The 23,027-nt window shown below is 40.1% G+C and overlaps 1 protein-coding gene across 1 annotated transcript in view; it reads left to right on the top strand.

The window, feature by feature from the left end:
* LOC140733433 (CUB and sushi domain-containing protein 1-like) overlaps positions 1-23,027 on the top strand; it is a 2,013,313-nt gene that overhangs the window by 1,375,451 nt on the left and 614,835 nt on the right. Inside the window, exons 9-10 of the mRNA XM_073056756.1 lie at positions 596-720; positions 15,517-15,638. Of these exons, the coding sequence (XP_072912857.1) occupies positions 596-720; positions 15,517-15,638 (247 nt within the window). The remainder of the gene's footprint in view (positions 1-595; positions 721-15,516; positions 15,639-23,027) is intronic.

The raw sequence follows: 23,027 nt of genomic DNA, 5'->3' as shown, positions 1-23,027 counted from the left end.
CATGAGTTATATGCAAAGATTGAAAAAGTTAGGACTACAATACTTGATTTCAATGTTTAAGAGAAGTTTGGGCAGGCACATGGATTGTAGAGGTACCAGTCCCCAATGCAGGTCGATGAGAGTTGACAGTTTAACTGGTTCAGGACAGACTATATGGGTAAAGAGTTTGTTTCTATGTTGAACTTTTCTATGATGAATGCTGCTGATTATTCTCACAACTGGTGTTAATCAAAGAGAACATATATGGAACACTATGCTGGTTAAACAAGAGTAAACTAGTGGCACAAAGATAAACATAATAATTCTTTCAAAATATATCTACTAAATGTTTGCTGATATTTCCAAAAGCATAAGACTCAGAGACACAAGGGCTAATAAAGAGTAGATGGACATGTATGTTTTTCGACCATGTGTTTCAAATAGTTTAAAATCTAACCTACTCAGGAAATGATATAAAAAGAAACAGCTTATGTACAGGAAGTGACGTTCATACAAAATGATTGCACCTCTAGAGTCGAGAACTATTATGTTTAGTTGAAGGAAAAGACGGTCATTTACAGGAGTAAACTTTCCATTTCTATTTGTGCTTAACCAGGTTGGGAGCCAGTTTACAGTTCGCATGTGAAGATGGTTATGTCCTTCAGGGCTCCAAAGGCATCATCTGTCAGAAGGTGACAGACACGTTGGCCGCATGGAATGACCACAGACCAGTCTGCCGGGGTAAGTGACTGAAAATAGACTCCAAATTGGGTTACCTCTCCCAGTTTGGACATTGTTACCCTATTTCCAGGAGGAAAAATGTGAGCCCAGAAAACCATAAGACATAGGAGCAGAATTAGGTCATTTAGCCCACTGAGTTTGCTCCATCACCCCATCATGAAAACCCACTCATACCATTCTCCTGTGTTTTCTGTATAAACTTTGATGCCCTGACTAATCAAGAACCTCTTAACCTCCACTTTAAATACACACAATGACAAGGCCTTCACAACCACCTTTGGCAAAGAATTCCACAGACTCGCTACCCTCTGGCTAAATAAGTTCCTCCTCATTTCTATTCCAACAGCGTGTCCTTCAATACTGAGCCTGTGCCATCTGGTCCTAGCCTCCTATAGTGTATTATTTAGAGATTCAGTATTGTACAGAGCCTTCCAGCTCCAAGACCCCATGTGGTCCAATTACACCCAGTCATTTTTCTGAGTCATTTAAACTTTACAAAAAACTTTACAAAAATTTTACAAAGTACAAAGTGTGAGGTTTTTATATTTTGTATGCATGGTATTTGAATTTGCCATATCTTCCATGTTAATATTCTTTGGAAGTGCAAATGCCCTGTGAAAAATTACCAACGGGAATGTGAATAGTTGTGTTTTTTAAATCTCCTCAGCCCTAAAGTCAGATGTTTCCGTTCAGTTCATGTGGATTATTGTGGGCATACATACCCAGGGTATGATTGTCAAGAAAATTAGCTCTTTACAGCAGCATTACAGTACTTTGAATATAAGTTAACATAAACTTAAGAAAAATTATACATTACTTACAGGTGCATAAAAGTAAACAACAAAGTAAATATAATTACACTAGTGCAGCTTGAGAGAGAGAAAAGAAATATAGTTGGAGCCTGTGTTAGTGTTTTTCAGGTTGATTCAGGAACCTGATGGTGGTGGGGAAGAAGCTGGAGAGTGAAAAAGAGATGTATAATTATCATACACTCAGTGGCCACTTTAATGGGGATCTCCTGTACCTTACAAAGTAGCTACTGAAAGTATGTTTGTGGTCTTCTACCGCCATCGCCCTTCCACTTCAAGGTTGATGTGTTGTGCATTCAGAGGTGTTCTTCTGCACACCACTTTTCAACGTAGTTTCTGTCACCTTCCCATCAGCTTTAATTTATCCGACCATTCTCCTCTGATCTCTCACATTAATAAAGCCTTTTCACCCAGGGAACTACCACTCACTGGATACTTTCTATTTTGTATCATTAGCTATAAACTCGAGAGACTATTGTGTGTGAAAATCCCAGGAGATTGGCAGTTTCTGTGATACTCAAACCATCCTGCTGGCACAAATAATAATTCCACGGTCAAAGTCACTTAAATCACATTTCTTGCCAATTCTGATGTTTAGTCTGAACAATGACTGAACCATGTCTGACCATGTATGCAGGCTTTTATGCATTGAGTTGCTGCTTCATGATTAGCCGATTAGATATTTGGATTAATGAGCAGGTGTACAGGTGAACCTAATAAAGTGACCAAATTGTAAGCTCCTTGATACAGATTAATATTTCTGTACTTTTTCTGCCAGAATAAATAACAGGAAAAAACTAAATAAAAATGCTGCTCACATTTATTCTCTGTATGAATTGTTAACAAGCACATCTCTTTCTAGAGTTCTGTAGCTTTGAGAGTCCATGGAGAAATTGCTGATTTAGAAGTTCTTACATGGAATGATTCAATTAGCTTCTAAATTTCATCTTTTTTCTCCCCCAAAGCTTCTCAAACATTTTTTTCTGATTCCACGGTGAAAATATCGGCCAATCTTTCCCTTGGTTCCATCAATGCGCTTATTCCTGCACTGAATGCAAGCAGGGATTTTTCTCACGTTCAACAATGGAAACACACATTGAACATTTTAAAATGTTTTTATTTCAGATCATAAGTTCATATTGAATATTAAATATTGAACAAATGCTTGGGAAAGCTACAGTCTATAACAGTCTTGTTGAGGCAGTACCTGTCAACTTTTTGTGAATTAATTTCATATAGACGAGCAGCTTTGTCTTAGTTAAAAGGAACAAGGTTGCATCACAGCCTGCTATGGAAAAATCAATGCCTTTGAATGGAAAATCCCACAAAAAGCACTGGATATGGCCCAGTCCATCACAGGTAAAGCTCTCCTAACTATTGAGCAATGTTACAGAAAAGCAGCGTCCATCATCAGGGACTCCCACCACCTAGGACATGCTCTCTTCTTGCTACTGTCATCAAGGAGGTGGTACACAGGCCTCAGGACTCAAACCACCAGGTTCAGGAGATTTACTATCCCTCATCCTTCGGGCTTTTGAACCAAAGGGGATAACTTTACTCACCTGCATAAGGTACCCCATGCAAGCCTTATTGAGAAAGTGAGGAGGCATGAGATCCAAGGGGACATTGCTTTGTGATTCCGGAATTGGCTTGCTCACAGAAGGCATGCTCATATTCAACATGGAGGTTGATGACCAGTGGTATGCCTTAGGGATTTGTTCTGGGACCCCTACTCTTCGTGATTTTTATAAATGACCTGGATGAGAAAGTGGAGGGATGGGTTAGTAAATTTGCTGATGACTCAAATGTTGGGGGTATTGTGGATAGTGTGGAGGGCTACAAGAGGTTATAGTGGGACATCGATAAGATGCAAAACTGGGCTAAGAAGTGGCAGAAGGAGTTTAACTCAAATAAATGTGAGATGGTTCAGTTTGGTAGGTCAAATATGATGGCAGAATATAGTATTAATGGTTCAACTCTTGGCAGTGTGGAGGATCAGAGGGATCTTGGGGTCTGGGTCCATAGGATACTGAAAGCTGCTGTGTAGGTTGACTGTGGTTAAGAAGGCTTATGGTACATTGGCCTTCATCAACTGTGGGATTGAGTTACAAGCTGAGAGGTAATGTTTCAGCTATATAGGACCCTGATCAGGCCCCACATGGAGTACTGTGCTCAATTCTGGTCACCTCACTACAGGAAGGATGTGGAAACTATAAAAGGATATGGAGGAGATTTACAAGGATGGTGCCTGGATTGGGGAGGATACCTTATGAGAATAGGTTGAGTGAACTCTGCCTTTTCTCCTTGGAGTGGCAGAGGATGAGTGGTGACCTAATAGAGGTGTATAAGATGATGAGAGGCATTGATCATGTGGATAGTCAGAGGCTTTTTCGGGTAACACGAGAGGACACAGTTTTAAGGTGCTTGGAAGTAGGTACAGAGGAGACGTCAGGGGTAAGTTTTTTATGCAGAGAGTGGTAAGTGCGTGAAATAGGCTCCCAGCAACGGTGGTGGAGGCAGATACGATAGGGTCTTTTAAGTGACTCCTGGACCTTTGAAAAATAGAGGGCATGGGTAACCTTCGGTAATTTCTAAGAAAGTACATGTTTGGCACAGTGTTGTGGGCCGAAGGGCCTGTATTGTGCTGTAGCTTTTCTATGTTTTTGTGTTTCACTTGCCCCATTAATTTAAATATCCCTACAATCAATGGCTTCACTTCAAAGACTCTTCATTTCATGTTCTCGATAGTTATTGCTGATTTATTTATTATTATTTCTTCCTAAGTATTTTCACAGTTTGTTGTCTTTTGCACTCTGATCACCTCGTTGGTTCTTCCATTCATTCTGTTATATTATTTTTATTTTATAGATTTTTTGAGTATGCTCACTAGAAAATAAATCCCGGGGTTGTATATAGTATTTTGATAATAAATTTACATTGAACTTTGTACTTTGAGCCTTGGGTCCCACACCACCAGGTTCAGGAACAGTTATTACCGTTCAACCATTAGGCTCCTAAACCAGCTTGGATAAGTTCACTCATCTCATCTCTGAACTGAATCCACAACCTCACTTTCATGGACTCAACAATTCATGTTCTCAGTATTACTTATTTATTGTTATTATTATTTGTCTTTGTTGTATTTGCATAATTTGTTTTCTTTTGCACATTGGTTGTTAGTCTTTATGTGCAATTTAACATTTATTCTGTTGTATACCTTTGTCCCGCTGTGAATGCCTGCAAGAAAATGAATCTCTGGATAATATATTTACTTTGAACTTTGAAGTGTTTCTTTATAGAAACACGTCATTCTTTTTAATTAAATCAAATTTTTGCATTAATTTTGCTGCATGGGATGGTTAAAAAAGTGTATTCAGGGGAATGAGTTCAAGAACCATGAGGTACCGTAAATTCCGGTGTATAAGCCGACCCAAAGTATAAGAAGAATCCCGTTTTCAAGGTTAAAAAAGTGACTTTTTCATGTTACCTTTGCATAAGCCGATCCCTTTTGTAGAGGTTTTTGATTTAACCAGAAAAGATCACAAGATCTCACATGTTGGTACTCAGCTTTGCCGGATCCAGAACCTGGAGATTTTGTGAACCAGTACCTGCTAAGAAAACAGGCCTACACATTGTAGAGCGTTATAAATGAATTCTTAATTAATAAATCAGGGAGGGAAATTTTGGATTAGGTTCCCAATGGTAAAAAATCTTCTGAAATGTAACCCCCGTGAAACCATTTAGCGCCCATTGTAATCTCATTAAAACAAAACACGGGGTGGCGGGATCAGTACGTGTACTCACTATTGAGTTTGCGACCACCGTGTACAAAAGATTAAAACTAATGCAATATGATACTGACTTCAAGCTGAAGGTTGTTGATTTTGCTAAAGGAATGAATAATTCTGCAGTTGCTAAGAAGTTTGGTGTAAACGAGAAACAAGTGGAAGAGTGGAGAAAGACAGAGGACACACTGAGGGAAATGCCAAAGACGAAATGTGCAAACCGCGGGAAAACATGCCAGTGGCCAGAACTGGAAGAAAAAGTTTTAGAGTGGGTGAATCACCAGCGATCGTCTGGACACATTGTTACCAGAGAAATTATTCAAGTTCAAAGTGTTGAAATGGACCGAAAAACACCAGGAGGTCAGCGAAAATTTCAAAGCTATGCAAAGTTGGTGCACCCGATTTGTGAATAGATGTGATCTTCTGTTGAGACAAAAAGCAAAGATTGCTCAGAAAATTCCCGCGGGGTGTTGTTGTTTACGTTCAAGAATGCTGCTGGATGGACGAAGCGGATTGCTTGAAGTGGGTTAAAGAGGTGTGCCGTCGACGTCCAGAAGGTTTCAGGAAGGAAAAGTCACTACTTGTCTGGGACATGTTCAAAGCACACTTGTCAGGTGAGACAAAAGCAGCATTGAAAGCTGAAAACTCAGACTTTGCCGTCATCCCTGGTAGTTTGACGTCCGTGCTCCAGCCACTAGATGTGAGTTTAAACAATCCATTCAAAGAATTCATGCATCGACAGTGGAATGAATTTGACTCAAAAACAGCCAATAAATATGACCTGTCTTCCGTGTATTCATTTTTCCCAAGTCGGCACCTTCTGTATAAGCCGACCCCCTAATCTTAGGACCGAAAATTAGGGCCAAATTCTCAGTTTATGCACTGGTATTTACAGTGATATTGCAGCTCTATAAAACCCACCCTAGAACAGACTTGGAATATTGTGTTCAGTTCTGTCTGTCTCATTGTAGGAAGGTTTTGGAAGTTTTGGAGAGGGTACATAGGCGATTTAACAGGATGTTGCCTAGATTGGAGAGAAAATCTGATGAGGATAGGTCGAGTGATCTAGTGCTTTTATCTTTGAGGTGAAGAAGGATGAGAGGTAACTTGATAGAGCTATGCAAGATGATAAGAGACATAGATAGATTGGATAGCCAGAGACTGCTTCCCAAACTGAAAGTGGCTTAATACCAGGGTGCATAATTTTAAGGTGATTGAAGAAACGTCTAGGGAGGATGTCAGAGGTAAGTAGTTTTACACAGAAAGATAAGTGTGTGGAATGCGCACTTTGTGGGCCAAGTGGCCTGTACTGTGCCGTACTCTTCTATGCTTAGAAACTGTTTTCTAAAAATGTGTTTGTTTCTGATGATCCTGGCTGTATCTTACCATGTAGACTGTGGAGCACTATGACCGAATTTTACCAGTGACTTCAGTGGCAATGGAGTGCCCTCCGTGCTCCTCTCTTTGAAGTGAAATAGGATGAGGAGTGACTTGATAGAGGTGTACAAGATGGTAAAAGGCATATGTAGAGAGCATATTCAGAGATTTTTCCTCAGAGTGGAATTGGCTAATATGAGAGGGCATAATTTTAAGGAGTAGGGAGGAAAGAAAAGTTAGAGATGTTAGCTTCACTTTCTTTTTACACAGAAAGTGGTGGGTGCATGGAACATGCTGCCAGGGGTGATGGTTGAAGCAGAAACATTTGGTGACATGCCAAATTTCCTTAAGTTTCTAGGAAAGTAAAGACATTGGCTCCAAGAGAAACTCCAGGCTAACCTGGAAATGTACTACCATGATTTCCCAAATATCACCATGGTGTCTGAGGAGGTGTTTGCTGTCTAAGACAAATTAGTGTGGATAAATCCTCAGGGCCTGACAAGGTGTTCCCTTAGACCTTTTCGGAGGCTAGTGCTGGAATGGCAGGAGGCCTCACAGAGATATTTAAAATTATCTTAGCACCAGGAGAGATGCCAGTTTAAGAAAGACACACTCTTTAAGAAAGATAAGCCAAGAAATTATAGGCCAGTGACCCTGACATCAGTAGTGGGTAAGTTATTCGAAGGGTTTGTAAGAGACAGAATTTATAAGTATTTGGATAGAACAGGATAGTCAGCACGTTTTTGTCTGTGGTTCATTGTATTTCACCAATCTTAGACAGTTTTTTGAAGAAGTTGCCAAGAAAGTTGATGAAGCTAAGCTATCATGGACTCTAGCAAGTCCTTTGACAAGGTCCTGCATGGGAGGACATAGGTTAATAAGATTCAGTTGCTTAGCATTTGGGATGAGGTCGTAAACATGATTCAACATTGGTTTCGCTGGAGGAGCCAGAGAGTGGTAGAGTTAAAGGTTACCTCTTTCTATGATATGTCACAGGATTTGGAGTTAGGTCGATGTTGTTTGTCATCTATTGCTACAATCGGATGATAATGTTGTAAACTGGATCAGTAAATTTGCAGATGACAGCAAGACTGGGGGTGTAGTGGATAGCAAGGAAGTCCATCAGAGCTTATAGTGGCATCTGGATCAGCTGAAAATGGCAGATGGAATTTAATGCAGACAAGTGTGAGGCATTACACATTGAGAGACAAACCAAGGTGCGATTTACATAGTAAGTGTTAGGATATGGAGGAGTGTGGTAGAACAAAGGGAACAGGGATTACAAATCCAAATATTCCTCAGAAATGGTGTTTGTTGTGTATTTAATAGTTTAGTAGTATTTGAAGAACATTGTAAATATATTCATTCAAAGAGTGCAGAGAAAATCTACAAGGATGTTGCCTGGATGTGAGGATCTGAGTTATAGGGAAAGATTGAATAGGCTGGGACTTTATTCCTTGGAGTGTAGAGTGTTTATTCCCTAGGCAGAAGATTTGATAGAGGTATACAACATGAAGGATATAGAAAGGGTAAGTGCAGCAGGGTTTTTCCACTGAGGTTAAGTGAGACTGAACTAGAGGTCATGACTTAAGGGAGCAATGTGAAATATTTAGGGGAACCATAAGGAGGAAATTCTTCACTCAGAGGGTGGTGAAAGTGTGGAACAAGCTGCCAGTTGAAATGATGGATGCATATTCGATTTCAACATTTAAGAGAATTTTGTACAGGTATATGGATGGGAGAAGTATGGAGCGTTATGGTCCGAGTATGTGTCAATGGAACTAGGCAGATTATTAGTTCCTCATGGAATAGTCATGAGGTCATTAGTCATAGATATGACTGAATAGTCATAGATCATTAGTTCCTCATGGAAAAAATGGAGGGTTATGGGGTAGTGTGGATTTAGTACTTTTTTTAAGGATTATATGGGTCGGCACAACATACAGGGCTGAAGGGCCTGTACTGTACTGTAGTGTTCTGTGGCTCTATGGTTCTATTTAGGTCAAAGGGCTTATTTCTGTGCTGTACTGTTCTATGACTCTATGACCGTGATTTCCCATTGTATCACATTCTCACAGAATGAAAATCCTTGAATTTCACACCAAGCGTCCCTGACAGAAATCCTTCCACTGTACAAGCTGCAGTGTGTCAGGAACCATTTTCTCTTTCCTTTCTCAAGGAAAATAAATAAATGGTGGCCTTGTCTGTGCAATGGTATAAAATATGGTGTTAAACTGTAATAATTGGCCTCATGGGGTACCACATACTTTAAAGGATTACAGCTTCATAGCCAGACACAATGAGAACATTTAATTGATTTCTTACTAGCAAAATGCCCTTTTATTATATCTTCATGCATGACATAGCATGTCATGTTAAAATAATATGGCAAAGAAAATATATAGATTAGACAGTTTAACTTACTGCTACTCAATTGCAGTCTGAAATGTGTGGGCAGTTGTTTTTATTACAGACTGTGCTGATAATTCTTGCTACTGTCATGACTGACTAAATCATGAGGCAATAAAGGGAAAGTCCGAATCAAAACCAGAATAAGATTTAACGTCACTGGCATTTACCATGAATTTTGTTGTTTTGCGGCAGCAGTACATTGCAATACATAGTAATAAAAACTATAAATTGCAATAAGAAATATATATATATATATATATATATATAAACATATTAAATTAAGTAAGTAATTTAAAAAGAGACCCAAAAAATAGTGAGGTTGTGTTCATGGGTTCATTGTTAGTCCAAAATTCTGATGGTGGTCATGATGCTGGGAAAATGAGTGGTCAAAGAAAGAATAGGCAGCTGAAGAGCCTAGATAATATACAGTAAACATCAGCGATACTGCTGATTTTGGAAATCCAGAGCATCAGGCACAAAATGCTGGAGGACACCAGCACTTAAGACAGCATCTATGAAAAGAATAAACAGTTAACATTGAGGGATATAGATAGGATAAGTGCAAGCACTTTTTTTTCCACTGAGGTTGAGTCAAGAACTAGAGGTCATGGGTTAAGAATGAAAGGTGAAACGTTTAAGGGAAACATTTAGGGGAAATTCTTCACTCAGAGGCCAGTGAGAGTGTGCAATGAGTTGCCAGAGAAGTTATGTTTGCGGGTTTGATTGTAACATTTAAGAGAAGTTTGGATAAGCATATGAATAGGAGGAGTATGGAGGTCTCTGGTCCAGCTTCAGGTCGATGGGACTTAGAATAATAACAGTTTGGCATGGAATAGATGAGCAGAAAGGCCTGTATCTGTGTTATAATGCTCTATGACTCTCTGACTCTATGTTTCATGCTGAGACCCTTTATTAGGACCCTCCATTGTAGTATACTGTGTTTATTTTTGTGTTGCGTTTACTTTGAAAATCAGCTGAAAGAACAGATACACTAACACCATGGTACTGGAGGAGGCCAACGTGAACAGCATTTTCACCACGATAAAGCAACGCCAGCTCCGATGGATAGGTCATGTCATCCGGATGCCTAATTCAAATCTCTCCAAACAGATCATTCACTCCCAGTTGAAAGAAAGGTCAGCTAGCCCCTGGTGGGCAAATGGAACACTTAAAAGATAATGTCAAAATTTGCCTGAAGAAATTCAACATTATGTCTAAAAACTGGGAAGACATTGCACTCAAAATTTAAACCCAGTGGAAATCTGTTCAAGAAGGAGCTGCACTACTTGAGAGTGACCACCACTGTGCCACAGAAAGCAAGAGGCAGATGCAAAAGGAGAGACTGGACAACCAAAAGCCAAAACCATTGACCACAGCCACCACTTTCTCATGTTCACACTTCACCAAAATATATGGATCTCGGATTCGGCCTCCGCAGCTACTTGAGGAATCACCAATACACAACACCTTAAGAGAACATCTTGCACAACTCGAGTGATTGTGCTATGCTAATTTTTGGATTCCTTTCCTTTCAATACTACTGGTCCATGCTAATATATGTCTCCACAAAGTGGCCATACTAAACTCTATTCAAGTATTCAGTCTGCATAACGAGAAACAGGATTTTGTTGAACACTTGGTGTGTTGCAGAGGACATATTTCCTTGAGTCCTCAACCACTTGTGAACATTTACCACTGAATGACGAGCCATTTGATTGACAACTAAGTCAATGCTGAATAACTTGAGCCATACCTTTTGGATGACACTTTGGTGTTGGTTAGCATAACCATACAGCACCAGTGAGCGACGCGGGTTGAATTCCACTGTTGTCTATAAGGAGTTTGTATAGTCTCCATGTGACTGTGTTTCCTCCAGGAGCTCCGGTTTCCTCCCACAGTCCAAAGATGTACTGGTTGGTAGGTTAATTGATCACTGAAAATTGTCCAGTGATTAGACTAGGATTAAATTGGGGGATTGCTGGGCTGTGCAGCTCGAAGAGCCCAAAGGGCATATTCCATGCTGTAGCTCAATAAATAAATAAAAACAAATTCCAAGGAATTACGAGTTAAAAGATTAATTGATCAAATAAGTGCAATTGGGTGGTAAGGTTCTTTTGGCTGGAGGGTCCTGTTACAATGCATATCTAATCAGATGTTCCCAATTTTTGTTTATACCTTTAAGCAGTGGTCCCCAACCACCGGGCCGCAAAGCATGTGCTACCGGGCCGCAAGGGAATGATATGATTTGGTTATATGAAACGATATGAGTCAACTGCACCTTTCCTCATTCCCTGTCATGGCCACTGTTGAACTTGAACTCATGTGAGGTCATTACGCACATGAGGTCATCAGTCAGTCATTAACCTACAACTACTCAATGAGTGAAAAACAAATGTCGCTTGAGAGTTTCTTTGGAAGAGGTGGTAGGGACATAAAAGGCCTAACGATGATGATAACGCAGAGACAGCTGAGGCCAAGACTAAAAAGAAAGCTTCCTTTAACAGAAAATATGATGACTCGTACATAAAATATGGCTCTAATGCAACCGGTGACTTGCACACTCCAAAACCCCTGTGTGTGATCTGTGGAGACAAGCTGTCTAATGAGGCAGTAAAGCCCTCAAAACTGCTTCGGCACCTTGAGTCCAAGCACCCTGCACTTAATGACAAACACGTTGAGTTTTTTGAGTGGAGAATAAGTGAGCAAGCGGGACAGAAGCAAGTGCCAAGTGCCACCACCTCCACAAATGCTGGTGCTCTGAGAGCGTCGTACTTAGTGGCTAGCTGTATTGCTAAGGCTAAGAAGCCTTTCACTGTTGGTGAAGAATTGATTCTGCCTGCTGCCAAGGAACTGTGTCCTGAACTGTTGGGAGAAGCTTCAGCAAACAAGATGGCACAGGTTTCTCTTTCAGCTACCAGAGTTTCAAGGAGAATCGACGACATAGTGGAGGACATCGAAGTACAGCTGTTGGAACGGCTTAACGAATCACCATGTGACGAGGAGTGGATAGCAAAACTCACTGATCTGTGTGACATCTTCAACCTGCTCAATGAACTCACTTTGTCACTTCAGGGGAGAATGACAGCTGTCTTCAAGTTGGCAGATAAAGTGTCTGCTTTCAAAGCCCAACTGGAACTGTGTGGACGGCGAGTGGACAGGGGCATATTTGACATGTTCCCAACATTAGCTGGAATTTTGGGAGAGACTGAGGCTGCACCATCCTTCTCACAGCTGGTGCGCGATCACCTATCTTCGCTGTCGTCAGAATTCGAGCGTTACTTCCCAACCATAAACGACCCAAGACATGCAAAGGAATGGGTCTGTGACCTATTTTTGAATATCCCCAGTGAATCATCCATGTCAGCACGGGAAGAAGATCAACTCCTCAAACTTGCAAATGACGGTGGGCTGAAATGTATGTTTGACGTAACATCTCTGCCGGCGTTCTGGATCAAAGTCAAGGCTGAATATCCTGAGATAGCCATGAAAACACTGAAAACGTTGTCCATTTCCAACATAATATCTCTGCGAAGCGGGGTTTTCTGCAATGAATGCAATGAAAACTAAATTGTGGAATAGACTGGACATAAGGAACCCTCTTCGAATATCGCTGTCTCCCATCACTGCTGGATGGGACCAAATTGTTGAAGGGAAACAAGCCCAGAGCTCCCACTGATTCAGCGATATTGGTGTGTTGCAATGATTTTATATGTTCATATGAGGAAAATATGTGCTGTGTGTTTAATATCCAAACGTTACTTAAAATGTTGTGATGCTATTGACTTATAAGTGAAGTATAATTGACTTATCACTATATTCATGCGAGGAAAATACACACTGTGTGTTTAATATTAAATTTGTTAGATAAACCCTTTTAGAAATGAAATTGAGTGTATTAGCCACTTGTAAGTGACTTATAGCTGACTTATCACCTATATTTTGGTCGTGATTAACACACCCACCCTACCCCCTGTCGGCCAGTCCACAAGAATATTGTCAATATTAAACCGGTCCGTGGTGGAAAAAAGGTTGGGGACCCCTGCCTTTAAGCAAAGGGTCCATGGACTGCATGTTGGGAACACTTTGGTCTAAATAAATAAATTAACGATAAATAATAATTAGATACTATACTTTCTAAAGTAAGTACATGTTTGGCACAGCATTGTCAGCTGAAGAGCTTGTATTGTGCTTTAGGTTTTCTATGTTTCTTACTGAATGCTGTTTAAAAAAAATCATTATGCCTTTATTTTGCCTTTAGTCAGATTCATTTATTTATCACATGTACATTTAAATGTGCTGTGAAATATGTCATTTGCATTAACAACCAATGCAACCTAAGGATGTGCTGGGGGCGGCCCATGGGTGTCACCATACATTCCAGCACCAAAATAGCATGTTCAACAGAACAACACAAGCAATAACCGAACACAATAAAACAGAGCTCAACAAGCAAAAAAACAACAACAGCAAACCAAAAACACAAGAGATTCTGCAACACATGCAGAATGCTGAAGGTAATCAGCAGGTCAGGTGACATGTATGGAAATGAATAAGCAGCTGACTTTTTGGGCCAAGACCCTTCATCAGGACTGGAAGGAAAGGGAAAATATGCCAGAATAAGAACATGGTGGATGGAGAAAGGGTACAAGTGAGAAAGTGATAGGTGAAGCCAGTTGGTTGGGGAGGATGGGATGAAGAAAGAAGCTGGGAGGTGATGGGAGGTAAAGTGCTGGAGATGAAGCTGATAAGAGAGGAGAGTGAACCAAGGGAGAAAGGAATAGAGGAGGTACACCAGAGAGAACTGATAGGCAGGTGAGAAAAGGAGAGGCCAGAGTGAAGAATGGAGGAAGGGGGAGGAGGAAGATAACCAGATGTTAGATAAATTAGCAGAGATCACCCTTTAGAGAAACATCCTTAAATCATCCTGTCTGATTCTGCCTTTACTTCCACCAGCTATGGTCTACAGCTCTGAAAGAGCCTCGCAACTTCATGTGTTTGACTCAAAACAGCTTCTTCCTCTCCCACATCAAATTTCTGAACAGCCAATAAACCTCATCATTCTTTTTTTGCATATTTTATTTAATTTGTGATTTATAGTGATGTTTATGTCTTTGCTGATGCTGCAAGACAATAAATTTTCACATCATTTAAGTCAGTGCTAGTAAACTGAATTCAGAGATGTTGTTGGATTCTGATGTTTTTAATCCAAGGTTCTTTCAGAAGTCAAGAAAGAAGCATAAAGCTTGTTGCTTCATAGTCATTTTATTAAGTGTTAATAAAACAAAGAAAATTGAAAACTAACTGTGACAGAGGTCAAGTAAGGGAAGGGAGAGAAGAAGCCATGATGGTGGGACTGTGTGGCCAGTTCTTTTTTTTAACCATACATAAGAAACACTCCTTTTAAATTTGCAGATACAAATCAACCAAACAGATAACCTTTATTCAAAAATTGCGATACCAGAGTATTTTCCAGAGTCATGCAAATGTAATCACTATGGGATGTACTGTACAACTGCGTATACACACTGTGACCATTGACTTACATGTGTTTAATTATATAAAATACAAACAGGTAATTAGTTGTTAAGCTGCAAAGAAAATGACAATTAAACAGTCTAATCCAACAGTGTGAATTTTCTGGATTGTCAATCCTTGATAAAGTTTGGGAGTGTCTATTTCAGGATTCATCATATTTCAGTGATAGACAATAGACAGTAGGTGCAGGAGTAGGCCATTCAGCCCTTCTAGCCAGCACCACCATTCACTGTGATCATGGCTGATCATACACAATCAGTACCCCGTTCCTGCCCTCTCACTATATCCCTTGACCCCGCTATCTATAAGAGCTCTATCTAACTCTCTCTTGAATGCATCCGGAGACTTGGCCTCCACTGCCTTCTGGGGCAGAGCATTCCACATATCCACCACTCTCTGGGTGAAAATGTTTTTCTGCATCTCTGTTCTAAATGGCCTACCCCTTATTCTTAAACTGTGGCCTCTAGTTCTGGACTCACCCATCAGCGGGAACATGCTTCCTGCCTCCAGCGTGTCCAATCCCTTAATAATCTTATATGTTTCAATCAGATCCCCCTCATCCTTCTAAATTCCAGTGTATACAAGCCCAGTCGCTCCAATCTTTCAACATATGACAGTCCCGCCATTCCGGGAATTAACCTTGTGAACCTACGCCGCACTCCCTCAATAACAAGAATGTCCTTCCTCAAATTTGGAGACCAAAACTGCACACAATACTCCAGGTGGGGTCTCACCAGGGCCCTGTACAGCTGCAGAAGGACCTCTTTACTCCTATACTCATAATAAGCTTGATCTAGTTCTGATTAATGAGTCAGAGATTGATGGATGTAACAAGCTTTTTTTTAAACAATATTCACTCATCTCCGTTTTTGTTTTAGCAAGAACATGTGGCTCCAACCTACATGGTCCAAGTGGTATCATCACGTCTCCCAATTACCCCGTCCAGTACGAGAATAATGCACACTGCATCTGGGTTATTAGCACCACAGACCCCGATAAGGTGAGTAGACTTCCACTAACTTTCTATTACGCTTGTCTTGTTTTTAATCTCATTCAAATGTGTTCACATCTGTCAGTGAATGGAATGAATTGTTAATGTGCAAAAACAATGAAGTGCAAGATTCAAGATGTTGCTGAGGTGCGACTTCTGTCAAGGTCATACCTCAGACATAGATAATCTGAGATTTGTAGGAATGTCTTGAGGACAGTGTGGGGAGTTGGGGGATCAGTCAGTGTTTAGGGTCAGCATTGAGGAATGTTAGAAGACAGTAAGTGTAAAGAGAGGCAGGAGTAGGTGCTCTGAGTCGAGGTCAGAGTACTCCACAGTTCAAAGACTGCAATCCCTGGGGTTTGGTTTGGCAGGCACTGAGGATGAAAACCATTAATTCCCATAATCAAGAATATTGGTCAGCGAGCCCTAAGATCAGGGGCTGGTGACTCTCCAGGTCAGTGTTCCAAGATTGGAGGTCTGTGTGAATCCAGAGCTCTAGGGCTACAGTTCACGGTCCCATGATCAGTGAGCCCTGTGGTTAATACAGAAGATCAAAGCCTGAAGGTTGATAACTGAAGTCAGTGAGTCCAGAGGTCGAGGCTCAGTTGCTGAAGCTCCTGGGTTGGCATGTCTGGTGGTCAGAGGGCTTATATCCGCAGTTTAAGAGTCTGGTATCTAGTACTCTAGAGGCAGTCGGTCCTGGGGTTGGAAGTCAGTCTCCAACCCCAGTATAGGAATTTAATTACCTGAACACACACAAAATTCTGTAGAAACTCAGCAGGTCAGACAGCATCTATGGAAATTAATGAGCAATCAGTGTTTTACTGACAGGCTACACTCAGAGATGAACCTTGATACAGAGTGAATGTCCAACACTTGGCCTTCAAGTTGTTGAAAGTCAAAGTTGTCTTGTATGTAAATATATTTATCCACATGTGTAATGAAAAACTTACTTGCAGCAGCATCACAGACAAGTAGCATCAAATCAGCAGCATTGACAAGAATATCATAACATTAAATATAAATTACACACAATTCCAACACAGTTAGAACAAAGTGCCAAGAGAACATAATGTTGTATTTCGGGTTGTGTTGGTTGGTTCAAAAACTGAATTGTTGAAATGATGCTCTTGAACCTGGATGTGTGGGATCTCAGGCTTCTATACCTCCTGCCTGATGGTAACTGCAAGAAGATGCCCTGGCCCAGATATTGGGGACCTTTGATGATAGATATTGTCTTCTTGAGGCAGCGTATGCTGTAGATACATCTGATGATGAGGACAGATGTGCTCATGATTACTGGGCAGAGTGCACTACTCTCTGTTACTTCTCATGTTCCTGTACATTTGAATTGCTGTACCAGACAGCAATGCAACCAGTCAGGAAACTTTCAACAGTGTATCTGTAGAAGTTTGTAAATGAATATTCCAACCCCCATTCCATTCTCACAAGTCAGTCTAGAACCTCCTCTTCTGTCACAATGAAGCTACACTCAGATTGTATGAGCAATACCTTATATTCCATCTAGGTAACCTCCAACCTGATGGCATAAGCACTAATTCCTACGGCTTCTGGTAATTTTTTCCTCCCTCCCCTTCTTCATTACCCCACTCTGACCACCCTTACGTATCATCTCCTCCCCAAGGTCCCTTCTCCTTCCTTTCGCCCATGGTCCATTTTCCTCTCCAATCTGATTCCTTCTTCAGCCCTTTTTCTCTTATTATCTCCCAGTTTCTTACTTAATCTCCCCTCTCCCATCCACCTGGCCTCACCTATCATCTTTCAGCTTGTACTCATTCCCCTCCCCTCCTTATTCTGGCATTTTTCCCCTTCTTTTCCAGTCCTGATGAAGTGTCTTGGTCTGCAGCATTGACTGTTTATTCATATCTATAGATGCTACCTGACCTACTGAGTCAGGTAGAGACAATCTTCAGAGATGCCAAAGAAAGATGAGGATGCACAGCCCATCCTCATAAAACATGAGGTGCATGGTCCTGCATGGGAGGTTGGTCAAGAAGTTTCCAGTTCTTAGGCAATAAGGATGAGCTAGTAAATTTGGTTTGACATTTACTTTGCAGGAGAGTGATTGCCTCTCTGAATGGAGACCTGTGACTAGTGATGTGCCACAGGAATTGGTGTTGGGTCCTTTGTTGTTTGTCATCCATATCAATGATCTGGATGGTAATTTAGTAAAGTGGATCAGAATCCAATAGAGGAATGAGGGTCTCTGGTCCCAGTACATGTCCACGGGAGCCCATAGTTTAAGTGGTTCAGCAGAGACCAGTTGGGCCAAAGGTCCTGTTTCTGTGCTGTACTTTTCTGTGACAGTGACTCTAATTTTAGACTGCTGATTGACCTTTGGGCTTTGACCACCGAACTTGCTACTTTACTCCCTTGTCCTGTTGTTTAACCACAGATTTCCGGTGTAATGACTCCATTTTTGCCTCTCAGTTTTGTCAGTTTTGGTATTATGAATTATGCAGACATTCTGTTTATGCCAAAGACCTTCAGAATCAATTTAAGTTCCACACTGTTCAATTAGATTGTATAACTTATTTTCCTTGTAGATTAACTTTTTAATGTTTTTTTGTATTTTTATATAAATACCTTCACACGTCTTATTGTTTAGTATGTTTCCTAGTGGTTACAGTTCTTCTATATTACTCTGAAGGTTCTTGGGTATTGTAGAATTTGAATAGGGGCTGTCTGGTTGACTAACTCTTATCTACAACATTTGAATGAAATGTCTTAACTATGGAAATTCAATTAGCAATGTGGTAAAAGAAGAGCAGAGCACTTTGTTCTCTCCGCTTTGTTCTCTTCTGCTGTCGCCTTCTCCCACTACTTCTTTTCCAATTCCTTGGTTCTATTTGTGCTTAATAAATGATCATGAGCAACAAACTTTGTGCTTCATTCTTATTATCAGAATCAGGTTTAATAACACTGGCATATGTTGTGAAATATGTCTTTTAAGGGCAGCAGTACGTTGTAATACACAATAATGAAAAAAATATAAAATGCAGTAAGAGGTTTGTGTGTTCTCCCCATGTCCATGTGGGTTTCCTCTGGATGCCCCAGTTTCCACACACATTTTAAAGATGTGTGGGTTACTAAATTGAGGGCATGCTGTGCTGGCACTAGAACCATGGCAGTGATTGTGAGCTGCCCACAGTGTATCCTCACACTGTGTTAGTTCTTGATTCAAACGATGCATTTCATTGCATGTTTCGATGTACATATGACAAATAGCACTCATCTTTAATCATTAGATCAATAAAATGCACCATGCATTTATAATTTTATCTGTGTGAACTCAAGGTAGATATGAGCTTAGTTCTGTACTGCATTGCATTATTAGAGAGGTGCTGGAGCTGGTTTTAGATTTTGTAGCTTGGTGAAAAGTACACTCGCAGGACAACAAAGACTTTTCTGGGTCTTAAATTCCTTTATGTTTTGGATGTTTTATTGCAGAAAGAGGGTATCAAAACAAAAACAACAAAATACATTTAAACATTTCCCGCTACTACAATCTCAGTTTAACTTCAGACCATACTCTTGTTACATATGCAGTATGAAAATAACTAAATCAGAATACAAAACCAATACAGTAGTGGCAAATCTGAAAAACACAATACAAATAATGTTAGAATCCCACCACCTGTACCTTATACACAACATTGAAAATATGAATAAATACATCTCATCTCAGCTAAGAGATATACTTACATTTGGAATACATGTGCTTTACTTCCAAATGCATTTAGGGTAGAACTTGAAATGAGTTCTCCTCGCTCAAGCTGCATGAACAGAGATTAACACATTCACATTACTGTGTTTCATTCAAATTCAGTTATGAAACAATAAAGAAAGACAAATAAACTTCTACAATATATTGTCTTGTAATTAAATTACTATTAAAAAAACTAACCTAGTAGGCCAATTAAGGAACTTTGTAATCACGCTATCCAGTGCTGATCAATTTTACTTGCAAAAATCTAACACATCCACATGTAAAACATGTCAAATTACTGATATTCTAGATTTACAAACTAGTATAATGAATCTACATGGATATTATCAAATATTATTCACCTTTCCTCACCAAACCTGGGAAAAGCACTCGAACGTCATCCTTTCTAGAACATGGCAACTCTTCGTTCTGTTCCACCCATGCAAAATGCCATCACCGTTTTCTCTTAAAGGCACAGGCAGCTATTTTATCATTAGCAAGGGGAATGCACAAGTGCATTTTAACGATAACAAAAACATATTCAATGGCCATCTGGTTACGTTTGTCAAAGGTCGAAGTTGAGTTTAATGGCCTACGCACATGGATCTGTGTGCGTAAGTGCAATGTGTGCAGCAGCATCAGAAACAGAAGCAGAATCAAGTTTATTATCACTATCATATATGATGTGAAGATTGTTGTTTTGCAGTGGTAGTGCAGTGCACTATAAATTACAAAATAAATAAATACAACAGTAAAAAGTGGTAGTATTCATGGACAATTCAGAAATCTGATGGTAGTAATCAGAAGAGGACATGGCCAAGATAGACCCTTCTTGAGTTATCATATCTTGATGATTTCTTCGATGTTGTGGAGGGTTGTGCTCATAATGGAGCTGGCTGGTTGAGTCCACAATCCTCTTCAGCTTCTTGTGATCCTGTGTATTGGACCATCCGTATGACGCAATGATGCAACCAGTCAGAATGCTCTCCACAATATATTTGCAGAAATTTGCAAGTGTCTTTCGTGACATATTGAAGTTCCTCAAACTCCTAACAAAGTAGAGTCACTGTTGTGGAGTCACAATAAATGCATAAATGAAACATAACTTAAACATAAATGACACACAATTTCTTTTCAGTAGAGAACACAATTAAAAAAAAAGCAAACCCATTTTTTGTGCAAACTGGTCAAAGTGTTCGTAGTGTTGCTAAAATGGCTTTTTTTTTAAGGTTGTATCAGTTTCTTAAAGATCCAAATGGTTGAAGGGAAGTAGTTGTTTTTCAACCTGGTGTTTCTGTACCTCCTACTGAGCATGGTAGATAGATAGATACTTATCACAAAGGAAATTATAATGTCACAGTAGCATTACAAGTGCACAGATATTCATGTATTACAAGAGAAGTAAAAAAGAATTAAAATACTTACCTTAAAAATACAATCTACAAGATTTACTAATCAAAGATCACAAGATTTACAAGATTGACAAGGTTTACAAGATTTACAAGTTTACCAAGTTCACACTGATAAGATGGTAGTGCACGAATTACCATAATATTATACAGTAATGGGTGACATTCTGACCATCCAGATAACAAGTGATGGTAATATTGCACAGTATTGCACAGGGTGTCCGTTATAGCAGGTTGTGTAAACTGTGCTAAACTGAGTTTAAGCAGAGCTCTGGTAAACAGAGATTAATAACAGTATAACAGGAGTGGGTTCCTCACTTCCCTGGCTAGTAGCCGAGGGTAAGAATGACCTCATATAGCACTCTTTGGAGTATCACAGTTGTCTTAGTCTATTACTGAAAGTGCTCCTCCATTCAGCCAAGATGGCATGTACAGAGTGAGAAACATTGTCCAGAATTGTCAGGGTATTCCGAAGGGTTCTTTGTTCTGCTACAGCCTCCAGTACATCCAGTTTAACTCCTAGAACAGTGTAAGACTTTTGAATCAGTTTATTGAGCCCGTTGCCATCACCCATGTTGATGCCATTGCCCTAGCATAGAAGATTGTACTAGTGACAACAGACTGGTAGAATATGTGAAGAAAAGGCCTGCATACTCCAAAGGACCTCAATCTCCTCAAGAAGTAGAGACAACTCTGGCCCTTCTTGTACAGAACCTCTGTGTTGGTGCTGCACTCAAGTCTGTCTTCCAGGTGCACTCCCAGGTACTCGTAGGTCCTGCAGGTAGATGATAGCATCATCCAGTGTGTTCCTGATAGGCAAACTGCAGGGGATCAAGGGCTGATCTAACCAGGGGTCAGAGATGAGCCAGGCCCAGCCTCTCACGGGTCTTCATGATTTGTGAGGTCAGGGTCACTGGGCAGTAGTCATTCAAAACTTTGGGTTGGCTCGTTTTCGGTACTGGGAACCACACATGATGTTTTCCACACAATTGGGACCCTTTCCAGGCTAAAACTCAGATTTAAAATGCGCTGGAGAACTCCACACAGCTGCTCAACACACTTCTTTAGGACCTTGAAGTTCACACTATCCAGTCCTGATGCTTTCTCATAGCAGTGAGAAGATGGCGAGACCCACATTGTGAGAATATTTGATTTTGGATGTTACCTTCTTGAGGCAACACTGACTAGATACCACTGATGGTGGGGAGATATTTACCCATGATGTATTGGGCAGAGTCCACTACCTTGCAGGACAATGCACATTATTTCTAACAGAAATAATTAAACGGTTGACTGGTAAATAATCTCCACACACATTGATTACAACCTGGAACTGTATGCCACAAGTAGTTACTGAAACAGAAACATCAAGTACTCTTGAAAGTAATTATGTAAATTGTTTGAAGAAGGACTTTTACAAAGAGAAAGAGTTAGATTGATGCAGTAAATGTTTATCCATCATCATGAACGGTCACCCTAGATAATAGCAACTCCATGCTCTCGAGCACATTTTCAACAGCACACGAGCACTACAGATAAAAGGTGGATGGAGTTAAACATTGAAAAAATTCAGTTGAGTTGCATCTAGTAGCTTTATAGAAATACCTTTCAAGATTCACGATTGTTTATTGTCATTCTTCAGTACACAAAGGTAAAGGAAAATAAAATGATTGTTTCTCCAAATCTGATGAAGCATGAAAAAAACACAATCTATATAAAGGCACAATAAAAAACAATAAATATAAATATAAAAGCAATCCTATAAAGCACAATGTACAAGTAACATATGTATATATACACACACACACTCTCTCTCTCTCTCTACCCTCCCCTCTCCCTCTCCCCCTCCCCTTGTACAGCTGCTCATTAATGCAAATATCTAATCAGCCAACTCAATACATAAAAGCATACAGACATAGTCAAGAGGTTCAATTGTTGTTCAGACATCAGAATGAGAAGAAATGTGATCTAAGTGACTTTGATTGTTGCTGCCATAGTGAGTGGTTTGAGTATCTCAAAAATTGCTGATCTCCTGTGATTTTCACACACAACAGCCCCTCAAGTTTATAGAGAATGGTGCAAAAAAATAGTGAGTGGCAGTTCTGTGGGCAAAAATGCCTTGTTGATGAGAGAGGTCGGAGGAAAATAGCCGGATGATTCAAACTGACAGGAGGGTGAAAGTAACTCAAATAACCACAATTTACAACAGTAGTGTGAAAAGAGCACCTCTGAATGCACATGTCAAACATTGCTACAGCA

This window comes from Hemitrygon akajei, chromosome 9, assembly GCF_048418815.1.
Source record: "Hemitrygon akajei chromosome 9, sHemAka1.3, whole genome shotgun sequence".
In the NCBI taxonomy this organism is placed as follows: domain Eukaryota; kingdom Metazoa; phylum Chordata; class Chondrichthyes; order Myliobatiformes; family Dasyatidae; genus Hemitrygon; species Hemitrygon akajei.
The sequence above is the reverse complement of the archived record's forward strand: the minus strand, read 5'-3'. Positions and strand labels throughout refer to the sequence as shown.